The sequence below is a fragment of the Pinus tabuliformis genome, chromosome 7 (assembly GCF_031772625.1).
Source record: "Pinus tabuliformis cultivar Carrire ecotype Pingquan chromosome 7, CPIR1, whole genome shotgun sequence".
In the NCBI taxonomy this organism is placed as follows: Eukaryota; Viridiplantae; Streptophyta; class Pinopsida; order Pinales; family Pinaceae; genus Pinus; species Pinus tabuliformis.
Window position 1 is genome coordinate 826,556,347 of NC_142293.1, and position 25,349 is coordinate 826,581,695.

General features: G+C 36.1%; 1 protein-coding gene across 1 annotated transcript; it reads right to left on the reverse strand.

Annotated features, from left to right (window-relative positions):
• Positions 1 to 280: 280 nt before the first annotated feature.
• LOC149250168 (NADP-dependent malic enzyme 1-like) lies at positions 281 to 1,408 on the reverse strand. Its single transcript, XM_089453569.1, has 4 exons — positions 1,335 to 1,408; positions 1,021 to 1,141; positions 736 to 810; positions 281 to 322 (listed from the first exon to the last, which is right to left on the reverse strand). Exons 1-4 carry the CDS (start codon positions 1,406 to 1,408, stop codon positions 317 to 319), a joined length of 276 nt encoding a protein of 91 aa, XP_089309695.1. The 3' UTR covers positions 281 to 316.
• Positions 1,409 to 25,349: the final 23,941 nt, after the last annotated feature.

The following is a 25,349-nucleotide window of genomic DNA, read 5'->3' on the forward strand; positions in this document are numbered from 1 at the left end:
CACACAATAAATTGAATTGAATTTAATTTCTATCATCGTTGAAATAATTCAATAAACTTTTATGAAGATAGGCTCACCACTGATCCATTGTAGACTCTGTCAAATTTTTCTAAAACTCAGACAACAGTCAATGATAAATGTCAAAATAGTAAACAAGAAAGAGTGTAAGACTGTAGAACAGATCAATGAAATAGGGATCAAACACGAGCTCCTCCAAATAAACTCGAGCCAGGTGATCAGTGAAATTTACCTGACATCCAAGATCACTATAACATTAACACTCCTTTCACTCCAGTTCTTCAAAATTTCTAGGATCTTACCTCTGCAAAAACCATACCCTCGCAAGTTTTAACGCAGTGAAACAAATTTAAAGGATGAACCTAACAAAAAAGAATTGGAGTTTATAACCTTTCATTCCGCTCCTGCCAAGAGAAATTGTGTAACCCAGTAAACTATACTGTCAAACATATTTTATGCAATTTCCTTCCAGTAGTATCAACCAGCTAAGAAGCTGGTAATAATAAATATATATGCTACTGCAGTAGACAGATAGTTTTCATATTAACATAGATAATAACCACATGCCAAAGATGGCCCACAAGGGACTGACACCAAAACTATTGATGATATTGGAGGGAGAACAGAAAAATGCTCAAACCATTTAAAGGAGAAATAGAAAAATGCTCAGACCATACTCGGGTTTCGATAAAAGTTTGGATATTTCAATAGAAATACCTCGAGGTCCATCAGTGCCATGTATTTCTGCAATGAAGTTTGATATTGGGGAATGTTATTCAGAAGCCTTTTTTCCTGTAGAAATGTAACAATAGGTTTAGCAACCAATAGATAAATCTCACATACGAGATAGTCACAAAAGAAAAAGGAAAAGAAAAGAGTGTTCTTTCACTTCCTGTACTTTGCAAAGAGATAAAACATCTAAATCACAGTAAAGGGAACCATAAAAACTAAAGAGCATTCATTGCAAATATCCAAATCTATGCAAATTGGAGAGGAAATTACTTGAAGTTCTTGTGACAGACAAGCAGGCGGTAGAAGGCCCCTAAGGTAGTGAGTGTCTCTCTCCTTCTCAGTCAATGCTAATCCTTTGTTAAAGTGGGGATCTCGCAATAAGGTGCACCCACTGTTCCAAGAACCAAAAAACAATCAAGTCAGGGTGGTCGTCGTTTCAAGGATTATTTATACAACATTAAGATAATCAAATTCAACGGCAGAGAAACAAACCCAAAAGTGTCCCAACAATCAGGAACAATCTTCAACTGTTGAAACAAAAAGAAAAAACTCTTCATTTGATGATCAATAGCCCAATTCAATACATGCTTTCATGAATCATACCTACATTCTCATAAAGAACCCAAATCCAGACTTGCTGGCTAATGGCTAATGCCATGCCTAGCCCGACTTAGCTGCCATGACAACCTCCTATTTCACAAAATAAGCATACTACACTCCTGTGCAAATTGAACCCTGGTGGGGGTTTAGGGAATATCACCAACCACTCAAGACCCCAAAAGATTTTTAGGTTTATTCTGATTAAATAGAAGTGTATGATTCCAAGCATAAGCAGCATTATTGTTCAAGACATTGATAGGCTGGAGGCTTCGGACCCGCTTTGAAAAATATACCTAATCATTGAATGCTATGCTAGTGCGCCAAATCTGTATAGTATTTGATAAAAAGCAGTCAGCATAGTCATTCAGATCAAACCATCATTAAATAGAACTAAAAAAAATTGTTTCAAGTCGGACTTGCTATTATTGAAGAATCAGTTCATGAGCAGAGTATCGTAATCACTACTAGTTAACTTGTCATAACATAGGTAAATAGAGTGCATTCAATAGTCTTATCACATAGTCTGAAGCCCTATATGACGAGTAAGATAAGCCCCAATAGGGTCCCGAATTGCATATGAATCAATCTGTAACCACTAGTTTAAAGCCTTGCATGGAGGACACCAATGGGCAGAAAAGTACAGACCCACTTGTTTCCCTTCCAGTTCTCCAACTTTCACCTGTAGATTACATTGGATTCAATACAAAAATGCAATGTTGCAGCAAAATAAATGATAACAGAGACTATAAGTATAGCAATCGTACCTTGTCTCCATTATTTCTGATCAGGAAATCACGTTCCCCGTTGCAAAGCAAAGAGCTCAAACTGTCATTGGTTGTTTCCTTTTGCACAGCCATAGCAAGCTAACACAATCTCTCTCTCGGTTCCGAGCCAACTTTCTTCCACTGCAATCTCTGAGGGCTAAGAAAGAGAATTTATAGACACAGGAGAACAGACAAGTGAAGATTAGTTTAAACAAATGAGACAGAGACCAGGTAGTTGTACACGAGTAAAAGAAGTATAACCTGAAATGACCAAAGAGGGTATATTAGTGATGTAATTTAACATTAAAAGGAAACGAAGCTCTTGGAAAACTAAAAATTATAACACGTCCATGTGGGCCCGATGAGGGCCACATGGCTCACCTCCTTCTCCGTGGGATAGCAGGGCCACATGGCTCACCTCCTTCTCCGTGGGATAGCATGGAGGGACTAAACCATGCCACTTAACATTGTATCATGGTCATATGTCAATACAGGAGGCAGAAGGATAATCCAACTGTCCACTGCACATGCACCAGTTTCAATTTCATGGCCTTCTAGGTTTGTCTCATCCAGCTGCCAACACTCCCAGATGAGCAGAACACATTAAGCCCTGTTTTTTTCATCTTTATAGTGGTTGTTTACATACACCTAAACTCCAACAATCTAGCAAGTAGAAAGATGGATCGTAATGGGCATACTGGGTCCAATGGATCACGCCGTATAAAGATACAGATGAACAATACCACAATTGAGTCCTCAGTGGCCACAGAGCACGTAGACATTCACGAGCTCTCAATAGCTGAAACAGAATTTCTAGGGTTATCATAGGGCGACTCTGACTGAAGAATTGCGTGGGATAGAAGCTCCAATTCCTGCTCGCGCTCCTGAAGATTTTCACAAGGAATCTCATCGACGGGAGCCAAAGCATAATACATTGTCAATGCCGTATTGTTGTCGCTGGAATATTGCCCTCGGCTCTTTTCAAGTCCAAACAGAGAATTCATTGGCGAGATGTTCGTGATTGATATCCAGATTATACATTCGCGAGCTTTCAATAGCTGAAACAAAATTTCTAGGGTTATCAGAGGGCGACTGTGACTGAAGAATTGCGTGGGATAGATGCTCCAATTCCTGCTCGCGCTCCTGAAGATATTCACAAGGAATCTCATCAACCGGAGCCAAAGCATAATACATCGTCAATGCCGTATTGTTGTCGCTGGAATATTTCCCTCGGCTCTCTTCAAGTCCAAACAGAGAATTCATTTTGTGAGAAATTGCACTGGATATCTTTTTGTTCTTGATGAGGCCAAGAACAACAACCTTGGTCTTCAATGCGTGGGCTGCTTTACCCTTGACAGTATTTGATTTGGATTTCAGCACTGTGCTCAGGACCGACCTCACTTCCCTCACCACCCATGGCAAGTTGTTTAGTCTCTTCTGAGCCCGCTGTTTCAGAAAATCTGGACATTTCTGTACAGGCTGTGGAGCCCCAACCTGTGCTTAGCTTGTTCTGGTTCTATATTAGCCCTGCCTGAAACACATTTTGAACCAGCAACAGCGAAAGCCAAGCAGCCAACAAAAGAACTAGGAGGTGCTCAGGTATGTATCGATCTTACCCATGTTCGTTAGCTTGACTTGTTCTGAATTTCGTTAGGTTAGCTTGCTCTGCTCTGGTTCTATATTAGCCCTGCCTGAAATACATTTTGAACCAGCAACAGAGAAAGCCAAGCAGCCAACAAAAGAACTAGCAGATGCCAATGAAGGAGCTGGAGCTTGGAAGGAGCTGGCTCTGGCTCCCCGTGCAGAGCCATTCACGCAGATGGCAGCATAGGCGGCAGATGAAGCAGTAGAAGCATAGCAAGAACAAAGCTGGGTACAGAGGTGGCAAGAACATAGGCGGTGGTTCATGACACCTCCCGCCATGCACGGACACCTGCAGCACCTGCTGCACAACACCCGTTAACATCAAACCTTAGCATACCCTACAAACAAAACACCCGTTAACATCAAACCTTAGCATACCCTGCAAACAAATTAATGTTAACATTAACATGAGACCGTTGATGGTCAGCGATAATGAACAGGGCGTAAAACGCAATTTAGGCTATGCTCCAGCCTCTTCCGCCTCGGGAAGAGGCCAAATAAGATGGCAAAGCCTTAGCCCCAAATAAAACTTTGGTTATCTCGGCACATCCCCGCACAGCACGTTTGGAAACTTTATAATAAACGCCGAATAACACCGCACTAAAACTGCAAACTAATGCTAACTCAAAGCTATCCGATTACTATAGTCCCTGCCCATTGCCAGATGGTAGGGACTAATAAGTAAGACTTGTTTAAAATGATTCTTATTGAAAGATTGGGAAACAAAGCACCCCTCATGAAGGAAGCTCATGGTTGACGGAATCTTTTATCGAATAGCAACTTAAAAGATATATAATTTTAACCATGTTGAATATAACGTTACCGCTATACAACTTTTTGAACGAATATAATTCCTGTTTCAGTAAAAAATAAAACATATTAACTTACTTAAGAATATAATAATTTTTTTAACATAATTTTGATATATAATTGTAATGTATATATTGCTACTACCTTTACATTTGCACATTTTTTTAATTTAATATAAATTTTATTTTGAAAAAAAAGGTACTAAATAGTTATGATGTATATATTTTAAGTCGATAGGTGTGATTATTTTGGAAAGAATTTTAGTTTTATTATTAATAATTATTAGCATGATGATATGGTTCTAATTTTAATGGAATATTTTAGAATATATTTTTACCAAATATTCTATAACATTTTTAGTAGTATTTATAAATTAAAGATTGAGATTTATTTGAAAAATAGTTATGTCCTTTTTTCCCTTTTAATTGATTTGATTAATTAAAATGATGTTATATAAAAAAGTCTCATATGAAATAGGTTATGGTTTTTTTTGGCATGTGATAGTGATAAGTCATTCTATCAGCCCATGATATCGTAGCAAAACCTATTTATATGTTAAAAATCTCCATGACAAAGTAGATATGAATCTCTATCATTAAGAATCTTCTTACATGTTTTTATAAATATATATATGTTCAACTTATACATCACTTTTTTTTATAATTAATAACAATAAAATAATAAAAATAAATAAATATTATAATGTTTATCATTGATAGATCTCTATATATATTTAAGTCGTTCATACTAATGATATGTATATATTGAATATTTATTTCTTTAAATGAATAATATTATTATAATTAACATCAATCAAATATTATTTGTAATAAAAAAATGTCATCGACTTAAACTTTGTTGATATTACTTTTAGTAGTTTTGTAAATTTAAATTATTTAAAATATTTTTTAATATTATTTTTAATAAAAAAATGTTTACAACTTAAACTTTGTTGATATAACTTTTAGTAGTTTTGTAAATTTAAATTATTTAAAATATTTTTCAATATATAAAAAGCTTTTTGTAAAAAATTATAAACATTTCAATTTTACACATTCACAAAATTCCAATTCCAATAAAGCCATGTTGAATTTTGATCCAAACATATATCCCAAAAAAAACCCAAAAGCATCCGAAAGAAATTTAATAGTTGCTTGGGAAATGGACAAAATTTGCAATAGATTTATGCTCACGTCATTATTGTCATTCATTTCACAACATCTAACCCTAAATGCCTTGGATCTGTGGTTGAAGGGATAGAAGTCACGCTGACAACATTTTTCTCACTTTGCTTTGGGTAATTGCAAGTTAAAAGTACTGCCATGCAATTATGAAGATGAAAATCTTCCTTACGTTTCCAGGTCGCATCTACAGTGAGCCTGTCAACCTTCCCTCGGATCCCAGTGGGAATGGACTTGACGAGGACAACATTTATTCTGGACACGTTATACAATAACCCTGTTGAGAAAGCTTGTCACCATCGAAAGAATTTAACAAGAATATCTCCACAGTCAAATTGAATTAATGCAAAGTTCCTACAATTTCATCATGTTACGACGTTTTTGAAAGCTAAAAAAATGTCTCATTAATTGCAGATTTTGATAATCTAAAAAATAAAAATTAAAATGTTCTAAAATTTGATGGACACTAAGGAATGTTCATGAATTTGATAGTTTTAATAATCTAAAAAACTATAAGTTAAAATGTTCTTGAATTAGAATTTGATGGACAAAAAACAATTTTCAGAAATCTAATGAATAATGTTAGAAATTCTACAGTTTCAACAATGATTCTTCATGCGGAATAAACTCAAAGAATCATTAAATCTTAATGCCCAGCGATACAGGTTACCTCCAGCCATTGGTGATGTTTTGATGAAGGCCACAGTCCACTTGAAAATTCTGAAGGCACTTCCAAGCTCTGCTATCTCAGCTAGATGGTGTAAAACTGAAGGGGTTTGAGATATGAGCTTGGGGACCAAACAGATGAACATATAGCTAAGCTTCCATCAAGCTTCTAAAAACTATGTGTTAGAAAAACCACAAATCAATCAAAGTGATGGACCACTTTAGTAGCTCCCAATTATAAATTTAGTAATTGCAGTTGATTTTCTTAACTTAAGGAAACTACTGCAGTTGGTTTCCATAAGTTAAGAAAAGCTGCAATTCCATAAATCAAGGTAGCTTTTGTGTAAAATCAATGGAGCTTAACATTCTCCCACTTGGTCCATAATTCCAAACTTAATGTCTCAAAAACCATTGACAATCTGTATTAAGTAATAGATACATGAATCATGGCGATAAGTCCTCTTATGACGAGTATTATCTTCCATGTATTACTATGCATTTATTCTTATTATAATTTATGTGGCAACAATATCTTAATGAATAAACCTTATGTTTATTCTTGGTCCTTCTTAAATGAATTTTCTCAAATCAACTTAAAGTGCACATAAATATGAGAAAAAACATCACAATAATTAAGAATTTCATTAAAATATCATTGTCCATACAATGAAAAACTTCATAATGGAACCAAGTCCCATATTCAATACATGATCCTTGAATTTAAACGGTGGCATGCCCTTAGCCAAGGATCAGCGATCATTAACTCAGTGCTGACGTGCTCAATGACCACTTTATTTTCTTTAACACGTTCCCTTATAGCTAAATACTTAATGTCGATGTGTTTATTTCGACTCCCACTTTTTTAGCCATAAACCCAGCAGCTGAATTATCACAATATATTCTCAATGGCTTAGAGATAGAATCCATAATTCTAAGCCCAGAAATGAAATTCTTAAGCCATACACCATGTAAAGCAGCCTTAAACAGGATATACATAAGCATGTAGCCTTTGGTCCCTTGAAGGTACCTCATTACTTTCTTTGCAGCTCTCCAGTGGTCTAAACCTGGATCACTCTGATATCGTCCCAACATTCCCACAACAAATGCAATGTCAGGTCTTGTGCAGACTTGAGCATACATTAGGAATTGCTGATCTCTTAGGTCTAGTAGATCTTCTTAATGTTGTACCATCATCCTCCTGAGAAGTATGTGGTTCAACTTGTTGTTCAAAAGTTCTTGGCAACTCTTGAACTCCTTGATCTACTGGAATATCGTCAGCAGCTTGTGGAACTTCAACAATTGGTTGTTCAACACCAGTTTGTACTTGAGGGGTGCTATGAATAATAACCAATCTTTCACTTGAAGTGGAAGGTTGAGATTCTGAATGATCTTTCTCAGAAACTATGTTTCTGGTTTGATCGCTCTCACTGATCAAGTCATTTTCAAGAAACTTTGCATTTCCTGATTCCACAATCCTAGTGCTGTGAGATGGACAATAAAATCTGTAAGTATGTATGATTTCTAATATGTCTGAACTCCTATTGGCACCTTTCTTTGACTTGTTGGTTTGCTTTCCCTTTATGCAGTCCATACAAGTCTCAAAATCAGTAAAATCTAGAGTATTAAGTATTCCTTCATTTACCAATCTTTTAATTCTATCTATGGAGATATGACCTAGTCTCCGGTGCCATAATTTAGAGGAATCTTCATTAACAACACATCTTTTAGTGCCAGTGTGAACATGCATTGAATCATATGTGACATTGTTTTGTAAATTAATGCAGTAAAGACCATTAGATAAAATACCATTCCCAACATAATCAGATTTATAGAATAGACTGAAAGATTTTTCTGAAAAGTTTAAGGAATATCCAAAAGGTACAAGCCTTGAAACTGAAATCAAGTTTCTAGAAAAACTTGGAACGTAAAAGGTCTTTTCTAACTCCAAAACAAAGCCACTACTTAAAGTTAAATAGCATGTTCTTATAGCTTCCACATGCGAGCCCATCTTGTTTCCTGATAAGATGCTTTGCTCACTTCCTACTGGCTTCCTTAGGTTTTGCAAACCTTTGCAAGGAATTCTAAATGTGAATTGTTGATCCAGAATCAATCCACCATGTGTTAATATTAATATTAACCATATCAAATTCATAACAAACAAACGAGATTACTTCCTCAAGTTCGGGAATGTCAGAACGAATTTCAGAGAAATTTGCAGGTTGTACTACTGCATCAAAATAAAGAATCACATGCTTATGTTGAGGCTTAATAAACTTTCATGTTCTACCAATGTAAAACATGGTAAAAAGAATTGAATCAAATGACATGAAAATTGCCTGTGGGCTAAATTTTCAATTCAAACAGATTCAATAAAACTTTATGAACTTTCATGTTTTACCAATGTAAAACATGCTAAAAAGAATTGAATCAAATGACATGAAAATTGCCTGTGGGCTAAATTTTCAATTCAAGCAGATTCAATAAACTTTATGAACTTTCACGTTTTACCAATGTAAAACATGCTAAAAAGAATTGAATCAAATGACATAAAAATTTCCTGTGGGCTAAATTTTTAATTCAAACAGATTCAATAAAACTTTATGATAAAACTTATTAATTCATAACTCCTGTGGGTAGGTTATGAAATTTTATCCTAATTAATCACATAAATATAATAAAAATTCCTGTGGGATAAAATTTATTATATTCAGTGTAATTAATTACAATTTAATGTCTAAATAATCTTTATGTGATCTTGCCAATCAATATATAATTTTATTTAATTAAAGATGCTGTGGCTATTCTCTAATTAATTAAAATCATATGGATCACTAGACATTATTTTGTTGCATAAACAAAACTTAACCAGAGAGAAAAATAATGTTTACTGAAAGGAGTAAGTCAAAATGACATTTTAATAAACTCCATAAAACTGTAATAATTCTCCAGCAAAATCAAAAGCAGTCAGCATTACCGAAAAAGACTACAAATTGATTGTTCAATTTATAAACTTAACCCGGAGATTGACTGAAGCAGCGTTGATCTACTTTGCACTTGCATAGCAAATGCAGTTCGAAGGTTAGCTGGCTTGACTTGAGGCTTCGTCCTTAAGCTTATATAACAACAAAATTGACCAGCAAACAAGCTATTTTGGTCACAAGATAAAATTAAAACCAAATTTACATTCCTTAGTCTAACTGTCCCATAATTTATTTAAGACTAATTCGTAAATTAATTACAAAATGGGCTCTAAACAATTTGCAAACAAAGCTGCAAATTTGTAATATTCAAAACAAAAGACTAAACCATTTCAAATATTGAAATATTGAAATATTTAAGAATGCATAAACTATTTCCTTTAACATGACTCATATCAAAAAGAATAGACTTCACAAACATTTCACGTTTATACCCGAGACTTTGGTGAGAGCCTTTATGTCATGAATGTTCTTGAATGAATCAGGTCATATATTGACCTTTCCATTTACTTTAAATATACATTTATAAAATCACCTAAAGTTATATAACCAAAGTTATAACCAAAATATATATCAAAATATATACCAAATGAAACAAACCATACAATATGTTATATCACGAACTTTAATATACATATAAACGGTTATGGTATATGATAGTTTATGCAATTGTTTTCTTTTCTTAATTATTTTGATCAAGGAAATGCACTGCAGTACTTTTAAGCATTAAGACATCCAATCAATAAATAGCACAGCAAGCACTCCATAACTTTTATCAACAAAATGCACTGCAATATTTTAAGCATCAGCATTTTCGTTCAAGAAGATGCCACGAAATTCTTAAGCACTCAACATATCCGATTAAGAATATGGAGAGCAATTATGAAGCACTCAACATTTTCGATCAAGAAGATGCAGCGCAATTCTGAAGCACTGAATAATTTTAATCAATAAAAGGCGCTGCAATTCTTTAAACACTGAATAGTTTCTATCAAGAAAATCCGTGCGCTGCAATTCCTTTAGCGCTCGATAATATCCATCAAGAAAATACACTGAAAATCTTTTAGCACTTAATAATTTCTATCACGAAAAGGCACTGCAATACTTCTACGCGCTCAAGATCTTTATCAACAAAAACTACAAATCTTTAACAACTTCTATCAAGAAAGTGCAACTCAAAACTTCTCATAAAGATTTGCAGAAAAGACGAGGAAAAGACAAACGAATGCTCTTTAATTTTCTCGATAAAGAAAACAAGCTTTAGTTCGATAGAAGTACTTGGAAACTTAATTATCATAACTCCCTATTATAAATTCCAACTGTCATTTCCAGATCTACATATATAATTAAATAACATTGTAGAAATCTACATCCTTGTAGAGATCTCCATGCGTTTATCCGAAAATCCGCATACCATCAAAGAGATCAGGGTTAGTACAGTCAAATTTGAAAGCTTATTTTACACCACATAACAAATTTGAAAACATATTGATATCCCTACAACTATATGACGCAGGAAGAACATGAAGCAATCAAACGCACCAAAGGAGAGAATGAGAAGTTCTCATGGGACGACTATAAATCAATGGCTTATACAAAATGAGTAAGTTAATAACATCGATTTGCTTCAGTGGTTTCTATTTATATCCCTATCTTCTCAAACTACCATGAGATACCCTCCTGCGATATCTCAAAATTTCCCCTTAAAATCTCTGAGATTTAACTGAATTTTCAATGGCGCATTTAGCCAAACAGTTTAATGACACATTGCTGTAGGTGCGTATTTCTTGGATTTAACATCAAAATAAGAATACGCAGTAATATCAAATGACATACAACGCAAACTTTGAATAGCATTAATTATATATTAATAATAAAGTTTTAGATCACATTTTAGTGGATGAGTTCTCATGGAACTACATCAACATGCATATCACATGGAACGTGAACATTACTCGAATCTTTTTAAAGCGAACATATGATATTTGTGTAAATATTCATGTTATTAGCACTCTTTGAAAAATGTTTTTATATGCGTTCGAGTTTATCAAAGTGGAGTTGATTTTATTGACTTCTCCCAGGTTATCAAGGAGGCTTTGAGATTAGGGGATGGACTCTTTAACGGCATGTTGTTGAGGAAAACTACCGAGACTGTACAAATCCGGGGTATGCCACGTTGTCACTCACCAATTCAGGAAATTACAGCGTTATAACACCACTGGTTTCTAGTTCTAACAATTGAATACATAATTATTGTTTAAGGATATACGATTCCCAAGGGATGGACGTGCATAATATTTGATGAATTCTCCAACTTGGAGAGCAAGTACTACACAGACCCTCTTGCTTTCAATCCTAGGCGATGGCTCCAGGGTTCGGGAATGTTATTCAAAAGCAAAATTGATTTCATTCGCCGTAGTGGCCACTTCCACAACCGCAATACAGGATCGAGCATCCGGCTCAAAAAATTGGTACGGCAAGGTTTCCCAGGCAGTTGTTTTGACGCATGCATATAAACACAATCAAATGCGTATGCCAGAACTAAGGTGCTACACACAGGTTTGCGCAAAAAGAAATAAATTATTGAACGAAACGGTGGATCGAAATTCGTTTCTTGGCCAACACACAGCAAGGCAGAGGTAAAAGGGCTCTGATACCAAATGTTAGAAATTCTACAGTTTCAACAATGATTCTTCATGCGGAATAAAATCAAAGAATCATTAAATCTTAATGCCCAGGGATACGGGTTACCTCCAGCCATTGGTGATGTTTTGATGAAGGCCACAGTCCACTTGAATGCTTCTTCTTCAGCACTCCAGCTTCAATCCAAGCAAAAGAAAAGAACACAATAATTCTGAAGGCACTTCCAAGCTCTGCTATCTCAGCTAGATGGTGTAAAACTGAAGGGGTTTGAGATATGAGCTTGGGGACCAAACAGATGAACATATAGCTAAGCTTCCATCAAGCTTCTAAAAGCTATGTGTTAGAAAAACCACAAATCAAGGTAGAGATCAGATCAAAGTGATGGACCACTTTAGTAGCTCCCAATTATAAATTTAGTAATTGCAGTTGATTTTCTTAACTTAAGGAAACTACTGCAGTTGGTTTCCATAAGTTAAGAAAAGCTGCAATTCCATAAATCAAGGTAGCTTTTGTGTAAAATCAATGGAGCTTAACAAATAAAAGTCAAAATTCGACTTTATTCCTTTCCACAAAAATTGACATATTCATGTACATCAGATTCCAAAGAAGTGCAATTGATTTAAATTCCGTCCCAAAAATGGCTAATTAATTAATACAAAGTTGTGGACCAATCTAAAAGTGACTAAAAAGTGACCATCAGAACTTTTCATCCACTGTACAGAGTCTTGCATTTTAAGGTATTGTTCCTGCACGTTGAAGGATCCCACATACCTACCGCTGTTGCCAATATGGTTTTCCTAATATGGCAGATCCTTTTATGAGCCATCTGTCAGGCCCATCTCTATCAATTTGGATTCAATTTAAGCACCAGTTCTAATGCTATATCCAAATAAGTACTGCAAATTTAAGCAATGGACCATAAAGCCACCGAAGGTTAAACAATTTAAATACCAAATTTACTGCTCCATGATTCATAGAGTGGGTGGCATGGCCAATTGCAGTTGCCTTGACTTTAACGACGAGGAACTTTACGCCTTCTTATAGTGTTCTGATGGTTTTCCAGAGCCGACAGTCATTGACTTTTGCAACCAGTTAGTTGGAACTTTACATAGCTCTGCATAGTGTTCGAATGCTTTACTGGCGTTGCATTGAATCAATACACTTCAAAAAAAATGGAGGCAAAACTACTTTGCAAAAGAAAAATATTTTAAAATAAAGGTAATAAAAAACATTTTTAAACAAAGGCACTAGTGTGATAGCAAAGTACTTGTCTTTACTGCTATTTTAATTGATTTTTGTTCACAATAAGCTATGTTTGTGAAACACAAATTATTAGTTGTTTTTTTGGTAATAATGTTTTAGATTTTAAATAATAAAGGTAATGACTTATTCATTTTTTAATAATAAAATAAAATAATTGATTTTTTTGCATAGTGTTTTCTGGGTACTATAAACTCTGCACAATGAGCTAAGTTTAGTACAATAGGTTATAAGTTTTGCTCAATGAGCTAAGTTCCACATAATAGGCTATAAGCTTTACACAATGAGCTAAAATGTGCACAATGAGCTAAGTTTCTCACTTCCATACAATAGGCCAAGTTTATCGCACAAAAGTTATTAGTCGTTTTCTTGGTAATAATGTATTCGATTTTCAATAATAAAGGTAATGATGTATTTGTTTTCCAATAATAAATAGCTCTGCACAATTAGCTAAGTTCCGCACAATAGGCTATAAGCTGTGCACATTGAGCTAAGTTCTGTGCAATAGATTATAAGTTTTACACAATAGGTTATAAGCTCCGCACAATGAGCCAAATTTCACACAATAGGCTATGTTTGTCGCACAAAAGTTATTAATTGTTTTCTCGGTAATAATGTATTGGATTTCCAATAATAAAGGTAATGATATATTCGTTTTCCAATAATAAAATAAAATAATTGATTTTTTTGCATAGTGTTTTTTCGTAATGACTATTCATTTTCTAGTAATAAAACAAAATAAATAGCTTTATATAAAGAGTTAAGTTCCATACAATGGGCTATAAGCTCTACATAATGAGGTAAGTTTTACATAATAGGTTATAAGCTCCGCACAATAGGCTATAAGCTCCACATAATGAGATGAGTTCTGCAAAATAGGCTAAGTTTTTCACTTTCACACAACGCCCTAAGTTTATCGCACAAAAGTTATTAGTTTGTTTTATCGGTAATGATGTAATTTTTTTCCAATAATAATCGTAATGATGTATTCATTTTCCAATGATAAAATGAAATAAATATCTCAACACAATGAGCTAAGTTCCACACAATAGGTTATATCTTTGTACAATGAGTTAAGTTATGCATGATAGGCTATAAGCTTCGCACAATGGGCTAAGTTCCACACAATTAGCTATAAGCTCCACACAATAAGCTAAGTTTTGCACAATGGGCTAAGTTTACCATTTCCACACAATAAGCTAAAAATTGCAGAAAAGTTATCAATTGTTTTCTCTGTAATGATTTATTCATTTTTCAATCATAAAATAAAATAAAATAAATAGTTCCTCACAATAAGCTAAGTTTTGCACAATAGGTTATAAGCTTTGCACAATGAGCTAAGTTCCGCACAAGAAACTATAAGATCCGTACAATGGGCTAAATTCTCACAATAAGCTATAAGCTCCACACAATGGGCTAAGTTCCGCACAATAGGCTATAAGCTCTACTTAATGAGCTGAGTTCTGCACAATAGGCTGAGTTTATCGCATAAAATTTATTAGTTGTTTTCTCAGTAATTATGTATTAATTTTCTAATAATAAACATAATGACGTATTCGTTTTACAATAATTAAATAAAATAAATAGCTCCACACAATGAGTTAAGTTTTGCACAATAGGCTATAAGCTCTGCATATTGAGCTAAGTTCACAATAGGCTATAAGCTCCACACAATGGGTTAAGTTCCACACAATAAGCTATAAGCTCTACACAATAGGCTAGGTTTCTTGATTCTACACAATATGTTAAGTTTATTGCACAAAAGTTATTAGTTGTTTTCTTGGTAATGATGTATCTATTTTCCAAAAATAAAATAAAATAAGAACAATTGATTTTTTTACATAGTTTTTTTTTTCGGAAATGACGTATTCATTTTCCAATAATAAAATTATATAAATAAATCGACATAATCATTGATAATATTTCAATTGTAAATAATTAGGCATATGTGCAGAAGTGCAAATGAGTTGTATTGTGCTGGATAGTTTTCTTTGCATAACAACTCATTTTTTCATATATGTGTTATTAAATCCTTATTTGAGAGTGTTTTTTGGACTTCCATTTTCTCATTATTGCTGCCTCCACATAGCTTCTTTGACACAATAGTAACAAATTTTGTATTTGTGCAGAGAGGTTTGTATTTCATCCACATTGCTTGTTTCACACTGCTTGCTTCAAACAACAACGACTACACAACTTCTTCTGTACACACTATATTTAGACATGTAACTCTATTGTGCTGAGATATTTGCATTTCATTCACTAAAGACTTTTATTGCTAATATTTAAGTAAGAAATTGACCTATATGATATTATTGGTGATATTCGTATTTCTGAATATCTTTTTGTATTTGTGTAGATATGTCGTTTTTCGTCCACATTGCTTGTTCTACACTATTTTCTCCACAAAACTACGACTGCACAACTTCTTTCCTATGCACTATATCTGGTCACATAACTCTATTGTGCGGAGAGGTCTGCATTTTCCGCACTGCTTGGTCTGCACAATTTTTTTGTACACGCTATATGTGGAGACCCGACTAGAGAAAGTATCTATTTTAGTAAATGGTTAACTTATACAAAGTTATTGCTAATAGTTTGTATAGTTCGAACATCTACTTGTGAAGAAGTGATTTGTACATATGTCCGCACTTTGCATTTAAGTGCTAATATTTTAGTTATAAATAATGTATATTAGCAGTCAATTTAGTAAAAGGTCTATGGATAATAACATTGATTAGTTTCATATTATTATTGATAATATTTTTATTATAAATAATGTTTCAAATATCTGTTTGTTTATGTTAGGGTCCCACCCTAACCCCCTTATTTATGTCATGGGATCACGTCATAGTCAAGAGTCAATAAAGCCCATATTAATAATTGTAAGTGGTTAACCCGCAATTAATGACGGGACCACAGTTAGTTGCAAATGGGCGGTAGTATTAGTTAGATGGTAAATGGGCGGTAGTATTAGATAGATGGTATTAATAAAATCCACGATATTGGCTCGTGGTATTGCATGTATGAGTCATATATAAAGGATAGAGACTCCCTGCGAGGAGTATTGTGTCTTGTTTTGTAATCGAGCTCTGCTCTATTGGAGGTTGCCCCCTCGAAGAGGCCTGTGAACATTTCTCTCTGGATAATAAAATCTTTGCTATTCTGTGCTCTGGGTATATTTTCTTCGCATATTTTGTGTTCTCGGTATCTTTTCTTCGCAAATTATATGTTTGGGTATCGCTTTGCAGGTTAAGAGCATAACAAGTGGTATCAGAACACTTTCCAGGGCTCGGTGGGATCTCCAAATTTTAGCAAAATTTTTTTAGGCTAGAGACGTGTTCCGGCGTCTTTAAACCACGGGATTTGTCGTTAAGCGCATAAACCTGCGGATTTGGGGAGGCATGCACGCAGGAAATACAAGAGGTGGTCACGTCTGTTGGACTCCCTTGTAACCCCTGTGGGTACCCCTTCGAGTAGTAGCGCATTAGACAGAACCGCGCACGGACTGTCTTCCACGTACCCTCTGGGTATATAGGAAGCCCCCTAGCTCCCTTGAAACCTCGCCATAGATAAAACTTCGGCCGTCTTCTGGCTACAGTACACCGAGAACAGCACTCAGAGAGATTACTCGCCCGTACGATAGGGTAGTCGGGTTGTACGGCTAAGGGTACGGTCGATCCTCCTTAGTTAGAGCCCTGAAACATTGGGCCGAGTACTACTGTCAGACCCTTATGTATATTGCGATCTGTAGCAACTGACACTCCCCAAGACCATAGTTCCCTTTCTCTCGAGGGATCACACATCATCTATTCCAGATCAGCAGCAGCAGTTGTTCCACCATTCAGATCTCTCAGATCCACCAAATCGGATATTCCAGATCAGCAGCAGCAATATCTCCCAGATTCGCCAGATCGGAGTAGTTGGAAAGGGTTCCTGTACCTGGATATAATTTTTGCAGGACTTTTGGTGGCATTGACATTTTGAGGATTTGGCGACTGCAGTATTGATCAGAAAGGAGTAAAACTCCGTTAGGAGTTTTCTAAAAAAAAAAAAAAAAAAAAAAAAAAAAAAAAAAAAAAAAACGAGTCTGAGATCTTCCAGGGCGCTTATTGGTGACCTAGCCCATCAGAATCAGGACGACGAGCTGAGCAAGGTGGTACCATTCAATTCTTAGTAAAAAATTTTTCGGCGGTCCCAAATTTTCGTCAGACGGGTGTATGGTAGAAACTCGCGCTCAAGCAATGGCCAATGAAAGGATAGAAAAAATAGAAGAAGATGTGCACTCCCTCCACTCTGCGGTGGAAAGGATCGAAAATCATCTTAAAGGATTAGATTGCCTCCTACAGGACAAGGGCAAGGAGCCAGCCCACGAGGAGGCGTATAAGGGTCATGAATACCATGAGGTGGAGTCTAGCCACTCTCCTCACGTTTGGCACACCCATCCACCACTCAATCAGAGACCTCCCAAGTTGGATATGCATAAATTTGACGGTTCTCACACGTCCGCATGGCTAGCACAAATGGAGCAGTATTTTCAATTGAATCATATCATAGATGAGGGGACTAAGCTTATGGTGGGCACCATGTACTTGGACAGTGAACGATGGCAATGGAAGGAATGGTATCAGCGTTGCAATGGACAATTTCAGAATTGGGGCCAATTTACCAAAGCTCTTCGAAATCGCTTTGAACAGGAAGACTCTTTTTTGGGGCGTCTCACTAAGCTCCGACAGACGGGTACAGTGGATGAATATATTACCGCTTTTGAAGCCTTAGCCTTCCGCACTAAGGGTCTCACAGATGAATTCTACATGGAATGCTTTATCAGCGGTCTTAAAGAAGCCATCAAAGCTCAGGTTCTACTCCACCACCCCCCCACATGGAACGAGGCTTGCCAGGTAGCCCGTAAGGTGGAACGGGCATTAACAGCTCAATCCAGCCGCCCCAACTTTCCCGCTAAAGGTCGTCCCTCACAGGCTCCCAATATGACCCAAACACTTAAGATTCAAAAGGTGTCACCTGCAGAAATGGCCGAAAGAAGGAAGCAAGGACTATGTTACTACTGTGATGAAAAATATTCCCCGGGTAATAAATGCAAAGAGCACAAGTTTTTTCAAATAGATGCCACTGACTACAGCTCCACCGAGGAAGATCCACCACTTGAGGAACCAGAGGCGACCGAAGAAGATAACCAACAGGAGATGGTATCTGATGAACCAATGATTTCGCTACATGCATTGGCAGGAATTTCTTCACCTCAAACTCTCAAAATCAGGGGTTTTCTTAAACATCGGCCAGTAATAGTTTTGATTGATAGTGGAAGTACCCATAATTTCATCCACCAAAAGATCGCTGAAGCAGCACATTGTTATGTCCGAGCAGTTTCTAACTTCCAAGTCCAGATTGCAGATGGAGGCACAATGAAATGTGAAGGTCGCTGTGAAAATGTCAAAATTCAAATGGGGGATTATCAATTGAAAACCCACATGTTTGCAATACACATGGGGGGTTGCGACATTGTCCTAGGTGCGGAATGGCCCAGCACTCTTGGGCCAATCACAATGGATTTCCAGGAGTTATATATGAGTTTTAAGCAGAACGACTACACACATACCCTCCGTGGGCTACAAGCGGGAGCCCCTTCTATCATAAGCTCGCATCGTATGGAAAAATTGTTAAAAAAGGGCCATCATGGAGTAGTAGCTCAATTTAATGCCATCCAGGTAGTAGATACCATGTCTTCACCAATTCATCCTGAGATGCAACAGATTTTGAATAAACATCGGACGGTCTTTGACAAACCTCATGAACTTCCACCCTCGCGAGGGGAACATGATCATAGCATCACATTGGTCCCAGGGGCCCAACCCCCAAATGTGCGGCCATACAGACATCCGTTCACCCAAAAGAATGAAATAGAAAAAATCATCAAGGAATTGTTGGAAGCAGGTGTCATTCGTCCTAGTATTAGTCCTTACTCATCTCCAGTCATCATGGTCCTCAAGAAAGATGGGGAGTGGCGGATGTGTCCAGACTTCAGGGCCCTCAATAAGTTAACAGTCAAAGATAAATTTCCCATCCCAGTGGTTGACGATTTGCTGGACGAACTCAATGGGGCTCAATTCTTCACTAAATTGGATCTTCGCTCAGGCTACCACCAAATTCGCATGAAGGAAGTTGACATTCCCAAGACAGCTTTCAGAACTCATGAAGGCCATTATGAGTTCTTGGTCATGCCATTTGGTCTCTGTAATGCCCCCTCTACTTTTCAGAGCCTTATGAATCACCTCCTCAGACCATATCTCAGAAAATCTGTCCTGGTCTTCTTCGATGACATCCTCATCTATAGTGGCACTTGGGCGGCACATCTTAAGCATGTAGATATCCTCTTGCAACTGCTCCGCAAGCATAAACTATTTGTCAAAATGTCTAAGTGTGCGTTTGGCATGGAAGAAGTTGAGTATTTAGGCCACATTGTGGGCCGTGAAGGTGTCAAGGTTGATCCCAAAAAGATCCAGGCAATGCAAGAATGGCCTCAACCTAAGACCTTGAAAAGCTTGAGAGGATTTTTGGGTCTCACAGGCTATTATCGTAAATTTGTCCGCAACTATGGCTGCATAGCGAAGCCCCTGACGCAACTTCTCAAGAAAAATTCCTTCTTCTGGAACGAAGAAGCACAACAGGCATTTACCGCTCTCAAAACCGCCATGTGTTCCACTCCGGTCTTAGCACTACCGGACTTCACCAAAACATTTGTCATTGAATCTGATGCTTCGGGAACAGGTATTGGAGCAGTCTTAATGCAGGAAGGGCGACCATTGGCCTTCAGCGGCCAACAACTAAGTGGGAAGAACTTGGGCCAATCTACCTATGAGAAGGAAATGATGGCCATCTTACATGCAGTTGAGACCTGGCGACCTTACTTGTTGGGGCGACGTTTCCAAATCCGCACAGATCATCACAGTCTTAAATATTTTTTGGAGCAACGCCTATCTTCCCCCAACAAAATAAATGGTTAGCCAAAATGCTGGGTTATGATTATGAGATCATTTACAAGAAAGGGAAAGACAATAGGGTAGCAGATGCATTGTCACGCCAATTTGAGGAGGAAAGTACTCTGCTCGCAATATCCCTCCCCATTCCAGACTGGATTGAAGAGGCTTGCGGGGAATGGCTTTCACATCCTGAGCTCTCCCAACTCATTTCTCAATTACAGTCAGATCCTAATTCCAGCAAGGGCTACTCGTGGCAGAATGATATTCTTCGCTACAAGGACAGAGTCGTCATATCACCAACATCCACCCTCAAAAGTCGCATTTTGGCAGAATTGCACTCCTCTCCCATTGCAGGACATTCGGGCTTTCAGAAGACATACGCTCGCACCAGAAGATCATTTTTTTGGACCGGCATGAAACAGGACATCCTTACTTTTGTAGCAGAATGTGACGTCTGTCAACGCCACAAGGGGGAAACCGTCAACACACCAGGCACATTACAACCATTGCCCATTCCGGCGTCAATTTGGATGGAGGTCTCCATGGATTTCATTACAGGTCTTCCAAAGTTTGGGAACAAATCAGTCATCATGGTGGTTGTGGACCGACTATCGAAGTATGCTCATTTTTGCGCTCTACCCCAACCATTCACACCTACTTTGGTTGCTCAATCTTTCATGGATCAAATCTTCAAATTGCATGGCATGCCCACTTCGATTGTGTCCGACCGCGACCCAATCTTCACCAGTAATTTTTGGCAGGAGCTCTTTAGAATACAAGGCACTCAACTCAAACTCAGTACTTCATATCATCCGCAAACAAATGGTCAAACCGAAGCCGTCAACAAATGTCTAGAAACCTACCTTAGGTGTTTCACTTCAGAAAAACAACACCTTTGGGCACAATGGTTACCTCTGGCAGAATGGTGGTATAACACCAACTATCATGCCACCACCAAAATGACTCCCTATGAAGCAGTCTATGGACAACTTCCGTCGTCCCCTACTTCTTATCTCATGGGGTGCTCCAAAGTACAAGCAGTGGATCAACTCTTACAACACCGTGCAACCATGCTAGCCCACTTGCGCGAGAATCTTCATCAAGCTCAGAACCGTATGAAGCAACAGGCTGACCAACATCACTCAGAGCGCCAATTTCAAGAAGGGGATCAGGTCTTTTTGAAGCTACAACCATATAAGCAAACATCACTCAAAGACAAGGGCTGTCAAAAGCTCTCTCCAAAATTCTACGGACCATATCAAGTACTTCAGCGCATTGGAGAAGTGGCTTACAAGCTGGCTTTGCCACCTACAGCAAAAATCCACCCAGTTTTCCATGTATCGTGCCTCAAGAAAGTGATTGGGAACAATTGCTGAGTTCAAACCAGTCTACCTGAATTGGATGAAGAAGGATCAATCTGGCTTCAACCTGAACAGGTTCTAGACACACGAGACAAGCACCTGCGTGGCCGCGTGATTAAGGAGGTCCTAGTCAAATGGAAAGACACCTCGCCGGAAGATGCAACTTGGGAACCAGCCGCTATTCTTCAGCAGTTTCCGCAGCTTCAGCCTTGAGGACAAGGCTAGTCTTAAGGGGGAGGGCATGTTAGGGTCCCACCCTAACCCCCTTATTTATGTCATGGGATCACGTCATAGTCAAGAGTCAATAAAGCCCATATTAATAATTGTAAGTGGTTAACCCGCAATTAATGACGGGACCACAGTTAGTTGCAAATGGGCGGTAGTATTAGTTAGATGGTAAATGGGCGGTAGTATTAGATAGATGGTATTAATAAAATCCACGATATTGGCTCGTGGTATTGCATGTATGAGTCATATATAAAGGATAGAGACTCCCTGCGAGGAGTATTGTGTCTTGTTTTGTAATCGAGCTCTGCTCTATTGGAGGTTGCCCCCTCGAAGAGGCCTGTGAACATTTCTCTCTGGATAATAAAATCATTGCTATTCTGTGCTCTGGGTATATTTTCTTCGCATATTTTGTGTTCTCGGTATCTTTTCTTCGCAAATTCTATGTTTGGGTATCGCTTTGCAGGTTAAGAGCATAACAGTTTATGCTCTTGTGTGAAAGTGATTTTTGTGAGGATGTACGCACTTTGAACTAAACACTTTTAGTTATAGATAATGCATATCAATAGTCAAGTGAGTAAAATTAGTGTGGAGTGCACTCAAAGTTTTGTACAAAACCACATTTCATTGATTAGAAGCTTTGTTTGTAGCAGAAGAAGCTTTCAAGTTTGCATTGTGCAGATGATAGCATTGTTTATGCACATATTATTGATAATATTTTAATTGTAAATAATGTATACTACTACTATTTAAGTAAATTTCAATTGTAAATAATGTTTCAAATTAGCATATGTGAAAAAGTGTAGGGAAAGTCCATTGTATGGATGAAGCTTTCAATATGCGAATCGCTGTACTTGGTACTTTAATATTAAATAATTGAAATCCCATTTAAACAATTGATGGAATTATATGATTTTGTTAATACTTTAGTCATAAATGATGTGTATCTACCTGTCTCTACAACTAATTAAGTGGGGTCCACATTTCACCCACACTTCTGTCTTAGCTCATGCTTGCTCCACACTTCTTTCGTGTACGCTATGTGTGGACACGCTTCCTCCATAGGTGTTGTGAGATAGTATCCACCAGCATTCACATTGAAGACATTTATATTTGTTGTTTACAATAACATCGAGATAACTAGTGGATTGATACAATATTATTGTGAATATTTTAATTATAGATAATGCTTTTTATTACTAATATTTTAGTATTAAATATTTCATATTTTCTTTTGCAATATTTTAATTATAAGTAATGTGTATCTCTGTATTATCAAATATCAACAGTCCGATATCATTGAACACAAGATTTCTTTATGGTTATGTGGTAGTCTATTTCACGGAGGAAGATTTCAAGCTTTGATTCTGCGAACACTCACATTTAACATTAAAGACTTTTGTAGAATTATTTATTTATTTCTTTTTTTTGGGAATTGATATGTAAGTGCTAATTTTGGCTACGAAAAAGTTCAAAGCTAATGTGCAATATCAGATTTCATGTATCAAATTTGATATCGCATATTATAATCATTAACTATGTAGTATAACATTGGTGTTTATAACATATTTTATTACATGATTATTGTAGATTTTGTATTGGTAGTTGGAAGTGAGACATAAATGAGACACATTACTTATTTTAGTGAAAAGTTTTATTTAATATCTACATAATGCGATAAAGAAAAAAAGGAATTCAAGTGGAGAATTGATATTTGGGTTCCAAAATTACTCATGCAAAGTAAAAGCTGCTCGATAGCATGGCAAGTCCACATAGTAAATCTGGTAGATACATGTTATTTGAGTGAATAATTACAAAAAATACTTTTATTTATTGGAAAAAGAGCTCTAGTTAATGAAAATATAATGCAATTTACGATTTTAATAAAATAATACGTCGACACTGATTTCTAAAGCATGTAAGGTAGATTAATCATGAAATATAATTGTGTCAATTGCACTATGTCAAATTGGAATTTAAGTAAAACGTATATGATTTAAAATAACATATTTTACAATAGTCTTTTCTGATTAAAGTTCAGGAAAATCAATACTATCCACATTGATAACGATTACTAGTTAATGGTTATCATTGAAATCGATAGTAGTTAAATGTCATTTCAGAACTTAAATGCCAATTCACGATTTAGATGACTTATTGTCTCTAATGCATTATATATATTCTTGTTGTCTATAATATTTTTTTGTTAATGTTCATTTTGTTCTTAAACTGATAAGTTTTTTAAAGTATTGCTTTATAATTTGTCTATTGGTTTTTCGTTTGTTACTAACACCGAAGAAATGGCTCAAAGGAACAATGGAAGGGTCACAAAGGAAGATATGCATGAAGGAAGCAAAGATATTTTAATGCTCAGCCAAGATATATTAATGCTTAGAAAAGATATTTTAATGTTAGTGCATAAAATACTAAAACTTCATCAAATTCTTAGGCGTCTCAAATATGAACTAGGTACCATAAGAATGTCATCAAATTTGTTATTGAAAATCATGAATAGATGAATCATTTCTCCATTCCTATAGTATAATCAATATAATCGTTAATTCATAGAAACAATGGTTAATTAATAGAGAAGCCATTATCAATTTTTTTTTCTATTTGCTAAACAAATTTTGAGATTTTGTATATGTTAAAGGATATGTATTATAATATTATCGACATAGTTAACAAAAAGAAACATATCATACTATTCTAGATTACAAATCTATGTATAAATGCAATATGTTTTATAAGTTATATCGGTTTAGAAATTTGTTTGAGCTTTGTATGACATGTTATTTGGATCTTTGTTTAAATATTGTATGGAATAACTATTTAAATAGATAAAAAAAACTGAATTTGTAAACGAAGAAGACCATTATTGTAAAGTAATGTCATCGAGCTTGAGTATTTATAGAACTTGCAAATTTGATAAATTAAGAAAACTATACAAGAAAACGATAATGAGTGAAAAATACCGACATAACATAATATAAAAGGTATAACTGAAACAAAAAATTAGTTCATTAGATTACATTTATGTACAATGTCTTAGTAACATTTGCATTGGTAGAAAAAATTGTCACGTTGTTGTGGTGAGTAGATTTCTAATCTTGTTCTTACATGGTTATAATATATTGATTGATAATGTGAAATCATATCGCAAATGTCCTGTAAAATGAAAGAGCTATTAGGATGCTTAGCGATGCAATGAACGAACACTATGTCATTGCCGAATTTCTTAATAGTATAAATAAAGCAACTTGTCAGTATATATGTACAACTACGTTTTGATGGTCTATCATAAATGTGCCATCTATTTCAAAGTTTCTCAATATTTCAATAACCTATGTTTGTCTACATAGTACTGGATGTAGGAATTTTTTTTAGTGCAGGTAATGCTTTTTCTAGTTCAACACTCCTGAGAATACACTATTTTTCAATCCTATTAGTTGCATGTATGATGCAATTT

Coding starts and splice junctions, on each gene's coding strand:
- LOC149250168 (XM_089453569.1), bottom strand. CDS start 1,408: ATGGCATTAGCCATTAGCCAGCAAGTCTGGATTTGGGTTCTTTATGAG. Junction 1,142..1,334: donor GGTATGATTCATGAAAGCAT/GTATTGAATTGG, acceptor TTCTTGGAACAG/TGGGTGCACCTTATTGCGAG. Junction 811..1,020: donor GTCTGTCACAAGAACTTCAA/GTAATTTCCTCT, acceptor ACATTTCTACAG/GAAAAAAGGCTTCTGAATAA.